The 14,114-nt window shown below is 46.8% G+C and overlaps 5 protein-coding genes across 5 annotated transcripts; 2 read left to right on the forward strand and 3 right to left on the reverse strand.

Annotated features, from left to right (window-relative positions):
* Positions 1-12: 12 nt before the first annotated feature.
* Positions 13-4,869, reverse strand: LOC135586590 (magnesium transporter MRS2-3-like). The gene is made up of 6 exons (XM_065152178.1): positions 4,379-4,869; positions 3,811-4,059; positions 3,151-3,279; positions 1,893-2,038; positions 1,568-1,802; positions 13-531 (listed from the first exon to the last, which is right to left on the reverse strand). The coding sequence occupies exons 1-6, from the start codon at positions 4,865-4,867 to the stop codon at positions 244-246; spliced, it is 1,536 nt and encodes a 511-aa protein (XP_065008250.1). The 5' UTR covers positions 4,868-4,869; the 3' UTR covers positions 13-243.
* Positions 4,870-6,895: 2,026 nt separating this feature from the next.
* On the reverse strand, positions 6,896-7,581 carry LOC103983577 (glycine-rich cell wall structural protein). Its single transcript, XM_009400811.3, has one exon. The coding sequence runs from the start codon at positions 7,443-7,445 to the stop codon at positions 7,041-7,043; it is 405 nt and encodes a 134-aa protein (XP_009399086.2). The 5' UTR covers positions 7,446-7,581; the 3' UTR covers positions 6,896-7,040.
* Positions 7,582-8,737: 1,156 nt separating this feature from the next.
* On the reverse strand, positions 8,738-9,393 carry LOC135638784 (phytosulfokines-like). Its single transcript, XM_065152180.1, has 2 exons — positions 9,168-9,393; positions 8,738-9,100 (listed from the first exon to the last, which is right to left on the reverse strand). Exons 1-2 carry the CDS (start codon positions 9,270-9,272, stop codon positions 8,873-8,875), a joined length of 333 nt encoding a protein of 110 aa, XP_065008252.1. The 5' UTR covers positions 9,273-9,393; the 3' UTR covers positions 8,738-8,872.
* An 875-nt stretch (positions 9,394-10,268) lies between these two features.
* Positions 10,269-11,170, forward strand: LOC135638783 (basic leucine zipper 4-like). The gene has a single exon (XM_065152179.1). The coding sequence runs from the start codon at positions 10,639-10,641 to the stop codon at positions 11,020-11,022; it is 384 nt and encodes a 127-aa protein (XP_065008251.1). The 5' UTR covers positions 10,269-10,638; the 3' UTR covers positions 11,023-11,170.
* A 171-nt stretch (positions 11,171-11,341) lies between these two features.
* Positions 11,342-13,085, forward strand: LOC135639114 (short-chain dehydrogenase ptmH-like). The gene is made up of 2 exons (XM_065152886.1): positions 11,342-11,505; positions 12,086-13,085. The coding sequence occupies exons 1-2, from the start codon at positions 11,342-11,344 to the stop codon at positions 12,942-12,944; spliced, it is 1,023 nt and encodes a 340-aa protein (XP_065008958.1). The 3' UTR covers positions 12,945-13,085.
* Positions 13,086-14,114: the final 1,029 nt, after the last annotated feature.

The following is a 14,114-nucleotide window of genomic DNA, read 5'->3' on the forward strand; positions in this document are numbered from 1 at the left end:
GGCACGGGGAGATTACACAACACATGATAATTTCTCGGGTTTGAGTAGTCTACAAACAGGCAAATGTGTCCAAATACACATCATGCAGCAGCCACATCCAATACAACACAATAATAACTTTACAGACTGACAAATATATCCAGACAAACATTCATGCAGCAGCTAAATTCACAATCATCAAATCAAAGCAATGGCTCAACTCTTGGTTTGGAGTGGCTGATGGCATTGGCAAGATGAAAAATACTACTCGAGCAAGCGCCTGCGCTTACACCAAGCGATAGCTATCACATAGAGGAACACACTGCCGAAGGTTCCCCCTCCGATGGTCCACAGAAACTCCAACATCCCAGATTTCTTCTTATCAAACAAATCAACTTGAATGTTCATGCCAAATACTCCGACGAGGGCGACAAAGGCACTAACCACTAAGGTTGCGGTGGTTAGCATGACCCCCATTTGTAAGAGATGGTTCTGCTTGTCATCCAGCATTATGTTGATGTAGTCCTCTGTATCATCAACATATTCTCTCAGCTTCAAAGGCCCACAACAACAACAACCAAAAAGACAAATGTGAGAATTTATAAAGCATGCATGAATTTGACAACTGTGTAAGCAACAGCATATTAACAAAGAAAACAGAGAACGTTTGATGATTATCCAGCATTTGTTTCATTTCCAAGGAGAAAACTTACAGCTGACGCTGGCTATCAAATATCAAGAAAAAATATGCATGTCTGACATACAACCAATCACTTTGCTGGTTGCAAAACACTGATGCCAAAATGACAACAAGCAAAACTAGCAAAAGAACCCAAAGGCTAAGATGAAGAGGAATGTAGGAAGAGCTTCTTCTCGATGCTTAAAGAGGGATCTCATACAGCTAGAACGATAGTGCAGGGTGCTCAAGGGACATATAGACAGGAGCAATCCCTCGATTACTACATGTTATATGCCATAGCTTCTTTGACTTCAAAATTAACCTACAATATTGTCCTATAAACCACACATGAAGACATAAATCACACAGCTATGGACTACGACTTACGCAATTAACCATGAACAAGAATTACAAATCATGTTTTGACACAGTCATTGTTTTAAGTAAAATCCTTGAGCCTAGAGCTTGCCTTCTTTCTAAGCTAGCAATTTATGCATTCTATTCTGATCTGCCACTTAGGCAGAGATACATGGCCCAACAGAGCATAAACATTGTACAATTCTCCATCAAGATGACATTCTTCTTCTTTTCCCTTGTATTCAGGAAAATTAATTTTGTATCCGGATGAAGAAACCAGTTAAGAAAGCCAAGAGCTACAGAAATTTCAAGCACTACCATGATCTGATGGAGCTACACTGAAGTGAGCAAGAAGCACCATCACACTCAGAGGGCAAATTATTAAATCCCATATCCGGCCCAATATGGGACAGATGATGATTGACCAGCTAGGTTGATTTGCACTGTATTTTGACATGGCCACCAGAGAACAAATTTATAACACATTCCACTGCTCTCCTCATATTTATGGTATACTTCATAATGATTTCACCAAGTTACTTGTGCACTTACCGTTGATAGTTTGTTTAATGTGCTATCGATCTGAATGAAGTAAGCCTCCAAAAGCATTTCAAGCTCTTCTACATCAAGATGTTTGCTGCTACTTCTTGTACTGTAGGTACGAGTTCTGTGGCTATCGACGTTGATAATATTGGGTTCACAAGCACGATAATGAAGATTAATATTTTGAGAATCACCATCTCGATTATTTTCAATGTCATTGTCGGATAAAATTTCAGCACATGCCCTACAAAAGATTGAATTTCAAGAAGTTGCTCAAAGAGACAAGGGATGAGAAAACATAGCAAGCATGTTCATGACAACAAAGAGTTAGAACCTGTCATCGTCCATGATGTTGCCATGATTGTATAAAGAAGAATTAGATGATCCATCAGAGGGATCCTGCTGCACCAACTTTTGTGTCAAATACATCTCAGCCATATCATCATCATCATCCAATAGTTGTTCAAGTTCATCCCTTACCTATCATGTCACGCTGAGCCAATGAGTAATTGTTCCGCAAAGCCCGAGATATAAGAAAAACATATTGCTAGTTTAATCAATCTCGTTATGCTCATCATTGTCATATTTACATAGTTGATGAAGACATCATTGAAAAGTAGTTAAGCAAGTTATATATTCTTTAACGACGAAGCTGCTAACAAGTTCCAAATGTGGAAATTATTGTTGATTGAAGGTCACAAAGCAGGAACAGTGCCGCCAGAATGAAACTCATCACTTGTACATTGAAATTGACAGCCATAAGACGGGGAAGTTTATAATGAGCTTTTGCCACTTGTAAAATAATATGCAGGACTACCTCAACAGAATAATTCTATCACCTTATTTGCTGTTTTCCTAATAACAGAACTTACTGAATGGATATAGTATGAAAATCTTTGTGATGGGCACCAAGATAATCCAACCACTAATTAAAGTCTAGGAAAGAAAATAGATAAACCATATATCTGATCTTTATCGGTCAGTCATCTTGATTTTAACTTCATCTAACCCCAGATGGGCACTCTCTGGTCTCCATCCTAAGCAGGAGTCTCCCCTGTTGGTTAACCGACCATCATGAATTATGTTTATCCATTACAGAATATTCCAATTTCACTACGCTGAATGGAGATCTATGCTGCAAGATCAAATGTTCATGAGACCTTTTTTTCTCATAGCAGAGACTGACCTATATCTATGTAGTTTGAACAATTTTTCTACATATATTTCATTGTAATGACTCACTTTTATCTCCCTTCCTTATCGATCCTTGTGGCAAATCTCTCATTTGTTCACCATTGTATAATTTCTGTTCCAGAACCTCCTCCTCTACATGACGTTTTGCTTGGTTAATATAAAAATCCGGATACCAGCTTTTACATCTGTGAAATATGAGAACACCCTTTCTTCCTTCATCTTCAAAGTCAGCCTGAGTAGACTAGTCCACACCTAAATTTTAAACCATTTGAAGTCCCACAAAGCAAAGCTACAAGTAGACATCATATACTTCATATTCACTGTATGAACTAACATTATAACCACACTTGAGTCGGAGATCATATTTGATTTGTTAAATCATATAAAAGGAAACAAACCTTCTGCACACGCCCACTTAAGGCAACTAATCGGCTTTTGATCTGACGAACATGTTCCAAATTAAGTGTGCTTATCTTTGATGTTAGCTTATCCAAGGCTGGATGTGCTTCTTTCTCCAGTGTTGCTGCCTGAAAATAAATCAAACATCCAGAGTATCCAAAGTAAATGATAGGGGAATAAAACCCAAAAATTGGATGATGCAGAAAAGGGATAAGCAACATGTAGTACAATGTTTGAAAGCTAGCAAAAAAAGGGATGCCAAAGTTTGAACTACAATTCAAATGAAATCTACATTTTATAGGAATGCAATAATATTCCATCTATCACAAAAGAGGTTGCTTATTTTTTTCTGATAACAGCAGCAAAATCCAACTACTTACACTCATCCAAAACATCTACTCACCCCAAACTATACGAGTGGCCTGTTGGCATTTGGCTTTAGATCCCTAATCAAGAACACTTGTCTCAGTCATTCTACCCTGATTTATAACCATTTAACCCCAAAAGACACTCGGAAATATTCTCAGACAGAAAGACCCACCAGTGGTTTTAAAGACAATGTAGTGCCTAATAACACTAATCAATAGAACCTATAGAAAACTATATAAAGCATAAATTACATGAGGAGAATGAAAAGGTTTCCAAGTGATGCTTTTGACCTCAGTCTCTAGGCAGCTGCACGCGGCCTCCAGACAAGCTTCAAGCGCGATGAACTCGAAAGGTAGATCCCTCGGCCCATGACTCGAAACTGGCTCCTCCTTTCCTTTCTCATCCTCGTCATGTTCAGCCAGTAGGCCTCCAGAACCACTGAGATCTTGAGATACATGATATGGCCCGTCGGTCCTCGTCTTTGGGTCCTCCAAATCATACACCTTAGTCAAATTTGCACTGCTGCCCATCCCACCATCCTACGAAGCCAGTTGGAGATTTAATGATGATTTACTTGAAAAGAGAAAGACAACATGGAAGTGCAGAGCGCTGAGCTACGGATGATTACTAGTGGTGAAAACTCTTCAGCGAGATCTGGAGTGATCGGTAGCAAACCCGATCAAGAGAACGCAATAGCCAAGGACCGTTTTTAGGACACAAGAACTGAGCATACCGAAGAAAGAAACCAAGAAGAAAAACATGGACCAAGGAGGGAAGCAGATCCTGAACAACCTAAAGAATGATATCAGGGGAGACACATGGGAATCTTCATCGAACCAAGAAACCTAAGAAGATGACCTGGTCCCGGCCACGATGCCGGCGGCTGAGGCGATGCTGGAGCTCGTGGACGAAGGGAGCGGCGGAGGGGTCGTGGTAGTTGAGGAGGAGGACCTCGTGGGCGGTGATGATGGCCTTGATGTGCTCGAGGTTGACGACGATGGCCCGCTCCCGGCCGAGCACGGTGGAGGGGCAGGAGAGCTGGGGATCGAGGATGCGGAGATCGCGGCCGGGGAGCCCCGTCCGGCGCATGATGTCGTGCTTCCCGGCCTCCACCACCCGGGCTACCCCCGCCGCGTCCACCGCCAGCCATGCCCGCGGCCCCGCCCACTTCTTCCTCGCCCCCGCCCCGCCGCCCCGAAAACCCCCGGCAGCGACCGCCGCCTCCGGCTCGTCGTCCGTCGCCGGCACGGCCTTCCACGCTGGACGCGAGGCTTTTCCGCCGCCGCTTCTCATCCTCCTCGGGATTTGCTCGTCGCCGCTCCGCGCAGTGGAGCGGAGAGACAACATCAGCATATACTCGTTTCATTTTGCGTCAGGATCCCATCCAACTACTGGTCTAAAATGCCCTCGGTAGCGAACCGTGGGAGTTCGACTTTATGGTGGGACCCAAGCGGTAACGGGAGATAATGGCTCTCGTACGGGACTTAGAAGGACTTGGATAAAACTGCTTCTGTAGATGATCCGAATCCAGGTGTGTGATTACTGACGGGAGTTTGTATTTGGCGGTTGCTGTTACGGTTGGTTTTGGAGGCGGACATTATCGGGTCGGATCCACATACATTTATTGGATAAGAAATATATATATACATATATTAAAATTTTCTAAATATTTATAAATGTTTATAAATATATCTCAGGAAAAAAGTCATGTCAGGAGATGTGTCATCGAAAACCACGTGTCGCATTTGTAACCGATCATGACATTAATATCATGCATGAGGGACCACAATAATTCCCTTGTCATCAATGTTTATAATTGATGGGAGGAAGAACAGTGAGTCCCCACATCTCATGATGACAAAGGCAAAAGATGAAACTGTTCAATACCATTACAATCTAAAGGTACAAACTGTCGAGTTACAAGCTAGTTTTGTTACCATCGGATAACTTGGAGCACAACACACGAAACCAAGAGGCTTATCAACACGAAATGGAAGGAGAGTCATTTCCACAGACACTTGGCGACGTTATCCATCAGACAAACAACCTCGCCTTCCTCTCTCTTCCGGGAGCATAACTCCGGCTCCTCGGCAACAACAAGTCCGCCCCCACCTTCGCGTCCCCGAATTCGCAGGGCTTGTCCTCGTCGATCCTCCCGATCGCCACGCTTTGGCTCCGCGGCACCGCCGACGGTGGCGGTGGCGTGCCATGGACCGTAGACTGAGAGAGGGCGCGTCTCAGCGACGCGGCACGTATGAGCTGCCTCAGGTCCTCGTCGCTGGCGCTGCTTCTCGTCGATTGATGAAGGCTGTAGCTTCTAGGCAGATCCCCCATCTGCAGCCCGTACTCCATGCGGCCGGCGCAGCTGTTCATGCTGCGCACGTAGAAGTCGCGTGCGTGGCACAGCGCACGGAGCGGCGCCTTCATGCACCGGCCGAGCCGGTTGGACGTGCCGCTTCTTTTGCTCATGAAGATTCAATACAGAATTATTGCAGTCGGCAGACTCCAAGAAGCATGGACGGAAGAAGAGGGAAAGTAGAGTGGGCAATATAGTCACAGAGAGAGAGAGAGAGGGTTTGGATAACAGCAACTGACCTCGGGAGTTGGGACAAAAGCTCCGACTTCAACAGGCCAAGGATCTAACAACGGGAAGAGATCTACTATGATCTTTGAACGAAGGGCCGTAGGACGAACGGTGGCCGATTGAGATATTAGCGTTGACTTCTTCCTTCGCTGAGCTGTTGCAGGCATACATTAAGTAGGATTGTATATTATGTATACTACCTGACACTTTTGACTTTGGTAGCGAATCATCAAATGGTTTAGTCTTAACAAAATAGTTATACTTACTAAATTGTGGGTAGACTGTTCCAATTTGTGACTTAGACTTGAAGAAGTAAACACGAGTATTATCCAGCTGGGTTGAACTTTACAAAACATAGACATTACTTTTAGTAGAATTCAACCATCGTTCATTAGAGGAGACGTAATTTATAACACTTATAGAAATATATATATATATATATATATATATATATATATATATATATATATATATATATATATATATACAATTAAGGGTTGGAATTCGTCGTTAATCACTATATACATACGTCTACCTACGGATTTCGAAGCTTTCTATCAAATTGTGTGCACGAATCTTAAAATCCAAATGGAGAGACATTGTATGACCCATAGCCACATATATATATATATATATATATATATATATATATAAGGGTTGGAATCCGTTGTTAATCACTATATCCATTCGTCTACCTACGGATTTCGAAGCTTTCTATCAAATTAAGTGCACGAATCTTAAAATCGAAATGGAGAGACATTGTACAACCCATAGCAAAATGCCGCACCAAATTATTAAGTACGATAAGTTCCTCTTTTTATTCATCCATATATATATATATATATATATATATATATACAACTGTCATTAGAGTTACACGGCATTACCATATTACTAGAGGGGAGCCCGCGACACGTGGTGGCTGAGGCTCCGCGGTCAACAGTACGCGGTGCACCGCTTCTTGCAGTCGATGGTGCACCCGCCGCCGCCGCCTCCACCGCCGTATCCCTTGCCGGAGCGGCTGAAGGAGGTGAAGCAACTGTCTGGGCAGGTCACCCGCTTCTTGTGGCAGGGCCCCTTCTCGGAGCAGACGACGGAGGGCCGAACCACGCCACCGCGCGCGTACCCGCCGAAGCCGCCGCCCCACCCGCCACCGATCCCGGCCGGGACGTGGAACCGGCTGCCGTGGCCGAAGAACCTGCCCGGGTCGGCCCCGAACCAGGGGATGCCGGCTCCATCGTCGTCTTCGCCGTGGCCCTTGCCCTTGGGGAGCTCCGCTTCCAGGTCGTCCGCGGTGGCAAGGACGAGGACGAGGACGAGGAGAAGGCTAGTTTTCTCCATTCTCTCTTCTCTCTGCTCTCTGTGTTGGTTCTTCTACTGCTTCAGCTTGGAATTCTGGGAGGAGAATGGAGTCCGCAGTCTTGTAAAGCAAGCAGGGATGTAGTGGCAGGAGAGAGAAGAGTAAAGGAAGACAGCTGGAGGCGTGACGGGCAGGCAACGCAATATAGACTGTGGTGCTCAACGCGGGTTTAGAGGTGGAAAGGTCGATTAGTGCACGGCCGCTTTTTTCTTAATGCGGCGTTGCCTTTGTGGGATAAGACACCAACTCGCCGACCATCGCACGGGAAGAGAGAAGACTGACTTTACTGACGTAAAAGTGATGGCTAGTCAGAAACTACAGCCTGCACTGGTGTGGCATTTGCCCACTGAACTGGAAGGCAGTGGAGCTCCAAATGGCAAATCTATCGCTGTTGGAGATCGATGAACATGATGTGGATACTGGTTTGCCACTAAACCATGCACCTCAGTTATGCCGCTCCTGTGTTATTTGACCACACGCGTAAAGTCAATGAAATCTTTCATGAGAATTCTCTCGAAAGTCAAGGACTTTTGACATTTCTGCCTGTTCTTCATGGTCTGTCTTCCGACCATCCCTGTTCAGATTGAGAATCTGTTTTCTTCAGAAAAGATTTATGCCAAACACCCTTGGATGATACTGTAAGATGACCCAGAAAGACGATGCTATACTGTTAAACAGGCAGACGGAGATCTGTGCTACTGTTGCTGCGTTCCAGATAAGCTCCATCAAATCAATTCTTCGTAAAATATTACAGTGTGCTACTTACACCAAGTGTCCCAACATTTCACTGTATGTAGTTTTGTCTTACAGACCACAGGAGGCTTAGTCTACACACCTCTGACTGTAGCGTTGGGCTATGCCCATCCGTTGGTCCATCACAATTCACAGGCTTGGTCTATATATCTTAGGTGGTAGGGCATCTTTCTTCTTCTTTCTCGTGGGAGGCTGAGGTCTAATCCCCACGCATCTAATGCGAGATGTGCTGTTTTCCTCCACTTGATGTAAACCCAGAGTACCATAAGATACCCATGTAGAAGCAAAGTAATGTTCTCAGGCGTGCTTCTATTACGAGGTTGAACACACTATTTTCTCAACCACATCAGCCTCTTTAATTTCTTATTATGTTTACTATTATTTTGGAACATGTCAGCACTTGAATACACAAGATTAACACTGTATAGCTTGGTGAAGATTACCTGCATGCATGTCGTTTGAGCAGCCCAATTCTTTCTGAGAAGAAAGAAGGCTGGTGAGAACCAAACACAGACGGTAGCTTAAGATAAGACATCAATGGAGGTATTATTATTATTCATGAACCAAAGGTGGGAATACGCGAGGATAAGCACTATCACGACATCAACAAACCCCCGAGCCAAACACCCCAAACCAGGAGAACACACCACCTCCTCTAGTGGTGTCGCTGTGTGTAGATGTAGTCAGTGTGAGCGGTGAGAGTAGTTTTCTCCAAGCATTTCTCCTTCCCAAGACCCGCACATCCTCCTTCCACCTTCTCGGACGTCTCTCCCCCCTGCGTGTAGATGTAGTCGGTGTGAGCATTGAGAGCACTTCTCATCAAGCAGTCCTCCTTCCCTGCGCATCCTCGCACCACCTTGTCAGATTCCTCTCCCTCGACACCCTGACATCGACACAACACATCAGATCAGAAACAGCACAAGAACATATGAACTCCACTCAGGGCTTACCTGGACGTTGGCCTTCTCAAGATCCGCTGGCTCAGGCCTGCCTGCATGGGCCAAAGACAGGAAGAGAAGGAGGGCGACGATCACGACGGTGACTCCGTGAGACATGATGCGTGACAAAGATGGGAGGAGACCAGACCGTGTGACTTGCGATGGGAGATGGTGCCGTGACGGGGGACCTAAATAGGGTGTTCCTTCTTCTTCTTCTTCTTCTTCTTCCCTTGAGATTCGTGTATGATCATACGAACGGTGAGATTTCTATCCCTTAGTGCAGTAAGGGAAATAGTAATACACCAAAGATTCCTTAATCAAAGAAGGAATATAGAAGAAATACACTAAAGATTGCATGTATTTGTTTCCTCGAGAACTAATTTTGGAGGTGGATACATTCGAATCTTAATTCAAAACCTCCTATTTGGTCATCAGATACTGAGCCAAATCAGGAGGATAATCTACAGACATTTAGCTTTCTAATCCATAATATTTAATTAGAATTAGAAGATCTACCATTCAGAGCAAAAGATGATCGAGTAGGTTTTTGTCAATCTCTCGGCACAGATATCAAAGAACTACATAGGTTTTTGCCAAAAAAAAATCTAGCATAAGGTTTTCCAGTATTCTTTAATTGGCTTTAATCCATATCCTTGATTAAGGGAGCTTGAATCTTTGACGATAAAGACAAAGAAGGCCTGTTCTATAGGTAGAAATCATTGACAAAGGGAATACTCGATCGCCTCGATTTGCTGCGGGTTTTACGTTTAAAGTCAAAATCTAATATGTAGAGGCCTTCTTAATCGGTAGATGAAAGATTGAATCATAGATAATTAGACTTATTGTATAGATAGACTATACTGTGCTGCTCTATGCTGATCGGTCAGTCATGTTAGCTGCGATGGGGTGTGGTAATCGTTGTCGAGTGCCTCTCTCTCCATCTTGAATCACATATCTCATGCTTTTCGAGCTGTCCATTCTCCGGTAGGGAATCTAAATTTGACAAAACGCTACTTGATCTTCTTTTTTCTCCCATCTTTTGACCAATAAATCAAAAAAAAGAAGTTGATTTGTCCTCCATTTTGTTTAGATCACACATTCTTGCGTTAACTATTGTGTATCATATGCTCGAAAGAAAAGAAAAGAAAATGTGAGATGGTCTGGTTGTCTTTTATGTAGAACATAAGGTACCGGTGCTCATCGTGAAAACGAGGGGTTGTCGGAAGAAGATGACGTCCCTGCGTAGCCGTAAGTTTACGACGGAAGTCGGTCGCATCCGAACCCTTCGTTCATGGTCGCACAACTATTGGCGCACGAAGACGGAAGATCCACCGTGCGAGGGAGAGGGGCTCACTACCCGACGTCGGCCCACCACGCAGACGCCACGACCTTTCCACCGCCTTAAGTACCTCCCAACTCCAGCGCCTTCCTTCCCTTTTCCCACTCCCTCCTCTTCCCTGTCCTTCCTCCCGCCGAGACCACGATGATGTCCGTCGTGGACCCCGCCCCCTCGCCCGACGACTTCGGGAAGGCCGTCTCCCCCGAGGAGCTGCGGCGGCTCCGCCGCACGATCTCCAACCGCGAGTCCGCCCGCCGCTGCCGCCTGCGGAAGCAGCGCCGCCTCGAGGAGCTCCGCGAGCGGGCGAGCGTGCTCCGGTCCGAGAACCGCGACCTCTCGGGTCGGCTCGGCGGCATCGCCAGCCGCTGCCTCCTCGTCCACCGGGACAACAACCGCCTTCTCGCCGAAACCTCCGCTCTCGGCCGGCGGCTCGCCGACCTCCGCCGCGTGCTCGCCCTCCGCCACCTCCGCCGCTTGGCGGCGCCGCTTCCCCTCGCCGGCGACTATTTCGAACAAGCTTGGGCGTAAGAACTTATTACCAAGACAGCTGCCGGTTTCCGGTTTCTTTTACTGGCTGGAAATTAGCGAGTGCGTTGGGTGTCGGAATCACCCGGTGGAATTAACCGACGCTTAAAGGCCTCATTTATAGAAATCAAAGTGAATCCATCCGTCCATTTCTCTAAATTGTCATAAGTCTAATGAAATCCATCCCTCCGTTTCTCTAAATCATGATGACGCCAGAAAACATATCCCACCGCCGATAGAACGTGGTGGCCGATGAGATCTCAGGTTTCTTGCCTTGAGATTCGCGAACGAACGATCGATCGATCATGACTTGATGTTGTTGATGGTCGTGCCAGCTTCAGATGCGCTGCTTTATTGCAGTGGCGGTGAACGTAGTGCGCACTTCTCCACTTGGATCTCAACTCTTTCGGCAACGCTTGAAACGTGCGTAAAAGTTGGTCCTTCATGTCCACCTCGTTGCCCTGTAGCTCTCGTTGAAGTCGAGAGGCATGTTGCTTGATTGAAAGAACTCGGGATCATTCTCGAGCTGGATATGAGTAGCTCAGTTTGGCGAAGAAGAGAGGATATGGAGGGAGGACGCTCTGAAGAAACCTTTTAAATTGGGAGCTTTGTGTTTGCTAATCACGGGTTAGTAGAACGGAAGCAGTTTCGTGTTTGTTTTCTGCATCCAAATTCTAAAGATCTTGAAGCACAGAAAATAGACAATTTCTCTGTTATTGATGAACATATAAATCTATGTAAGAAGACAATTTATGATCTAAGAAAGTAGACGTATGAAAGTTACTGCAATGTTGATAAAGACAAAACAGAGCATCAAATGCCAAACTCTAACACAGAGACTGATTCAAAGTACTCTGATGGAGGACGATTACACGCCAATTAACAACAACAACATCGCAACAAGAAAAGCCCAGCATATCCCACGCACATTCTCAGCAGCTTACCATGGTTTAGGAACTAAACCTGTAACCTGGCGGATCTGCCACTGCAACTATCTCCGTTTATATAGATCGAACACTCAAGAGTATCAACTGTCGAGTGGAATGAAGTATATGTGCTAATTAAGGAGCTGTTTTTTGATCATGGATGGTACCAAACGAGTAGTGCTGATCACCGGGTGCGGCAAGGGCGGCATCGGCTACGAGTACTGCAAGGCCTTCGCCTCCCACGGCTGCTATGTCTTCGCCTCCGACCTCCCCGACCGCCTGCATGACCTCGCCGACCTCAATTCCGAGAACGTTGAGCCGCTCGAGCTAGACGTCTCCTCCGACGAGAGCGTCGCGGCCGCGGTGTCCGAGGTCCTGGCCTCCCGAGGCCGCATCGACGTCCTCGTCAACAACGCCGGCGTCGGCAGCACCGGGCCGCTGGCGGAGCTCAACCTGGACGAGATTCGGCGTGCGTGGGAGGTGAACGCGCTGGGCCAGGTGAGACTGGTGCAGGCGGTGGCCCCGCGCATGGCCGCGCGGCGCAGCGGCCGGATCGTCAACGTGGGCAGCGTGGTGGGCGCGGTCGCCACGCCTTGGGCCGGCTCCTACTGCGCCACGAAGGCGGCGGTTGACGCCATGTCGGACGCGCTCCGGGTGGAGCTTCGCCCGTTCGGGGTACACGTCATCAAGGTGGTGCCGGGGGCGGTGCGGTCGGGGCTGGGCCGGGCGAACGCGGAGCGACTGGCGGCGCGGAGCTGGCGGCTCTACGAGGGGTTCGAGGATGCAATTGCGGGGAGGGCGGGGGCGTCGCAGGTGGGGCGGGCGACGGAGCCGGGCGTTCTGGCGCGCCACGTGGCCCGGCGTGTGCTGAGCCCCCGGCCGCCGAGGGCGATCGTGTTCGGCCACATGACGGGCCTGTTCGCGGCGCTCGCCTGGTCGCCGCTTTGGCTTCGCGATTGGTTCTTCGCCAAGCGCTTCGGGTTGGATAAGAAATTATAAGAGAAAAAAAGGATCTCTTCTCTCCTCTAGCAGACATGATCAATGCGAGATTAATTTATGCCATCAATCAATGTTCTTGACACACATGAACAATGTTTGCGTGTCCGAAAGAAGAGAGAGAGAGAGAGAGAGAGATTTGCCCTGCAGCGCAATAATTCCCGGCAAATAAGGTTGTTGTTGGATGTTGTTGCTGTTCTCGATCATCATGACACTAATGAAGCAAGAGATGATTTGCCCTGTTTTCCAGTCTGCAGTACCAGACGGAGCATTATAATACTATTGTGAGCATCGGTGCTGTAAAGAGGAGAGTTGCTGCCTTGTTTCGGGGCCATGGCGTAGCTTTCTTGGATTTCATGGAGCTCATATTATTGACTCACATCCAACTTTGCGTCTGCGTGCAGCTGTTGACTGCATTCAAAACCTCAGGGAACTTAAACAATGACACTCCCCCCTGCAAAGCTTTCCTTCCGGGTAATGGACATGCCAGGCCAGAAATGTGGGTGCAATTCTGCTCGGACATCAAGCCTCCCATTTGCAGGGCTTTACAGTAAGTTAGGAGGAAGGAAAGCTAAAGTCATTGTCCTCCTCGGATCACGGATCCCGATGCATTGAAGATGGAAACACAGGGGATTTGTGCTCTGCTTACGAGCCATGGGATGTATCAGCCTCCATTACGGTGGCAGGTGCCTTGGGATATGTAGATTTGCAGCAGTCTTTGAGCTTGTCCACGAACCCTGTCTCACAGTTCAGTCATGTCACAGCATGCATCTTCTGCGATAGCAAACGACTATGTGAGCTTGGATCATACTAGGAAGAGAGGTACAGAGAGAGGAGGCCCAAAGCAGCCGGTTCATCGGAAGTCGATCGAGACATCTGGGTACAGGACAACAGTGGGAAGAAGGAAGGTCAAACGAGGAAAGGAAGACGAGGTTTGTTGGACAAACTGATACACGATCCAATACTGATACAGGCTTCAGACGTCATCTTCTTGCCTGGGAATGGTAACCTTTCCTTCCCTTTTTTCTTCCAATTCTTAGAGCACCTATTTAGCATTCTTTGGATTCCACAACGAACACTTCCCGGGCAATGTTCATGGTGGTGATTCGGGCAACCTGAGGGCTGCACTAGGGATGAATCCTCTTCCTCTGAGCTCATGGATGATGCCATCCA

Source organism: Musa acuminata, chromosome BXJ3-5 (genome assembly GCF_036884655.1).
Source record: "Musa acuminata AAA Group cultivar baxijiao chromosome BXJ3-5, Cavendish_Baxijiao_AAA, whole genome shotgun sequence".
NCBI lineage: Eukaryota > Viridiplantae > Streptophyta > Magnoliopsida > Zingiberales > Musaceae > Musa > Musa acuminata.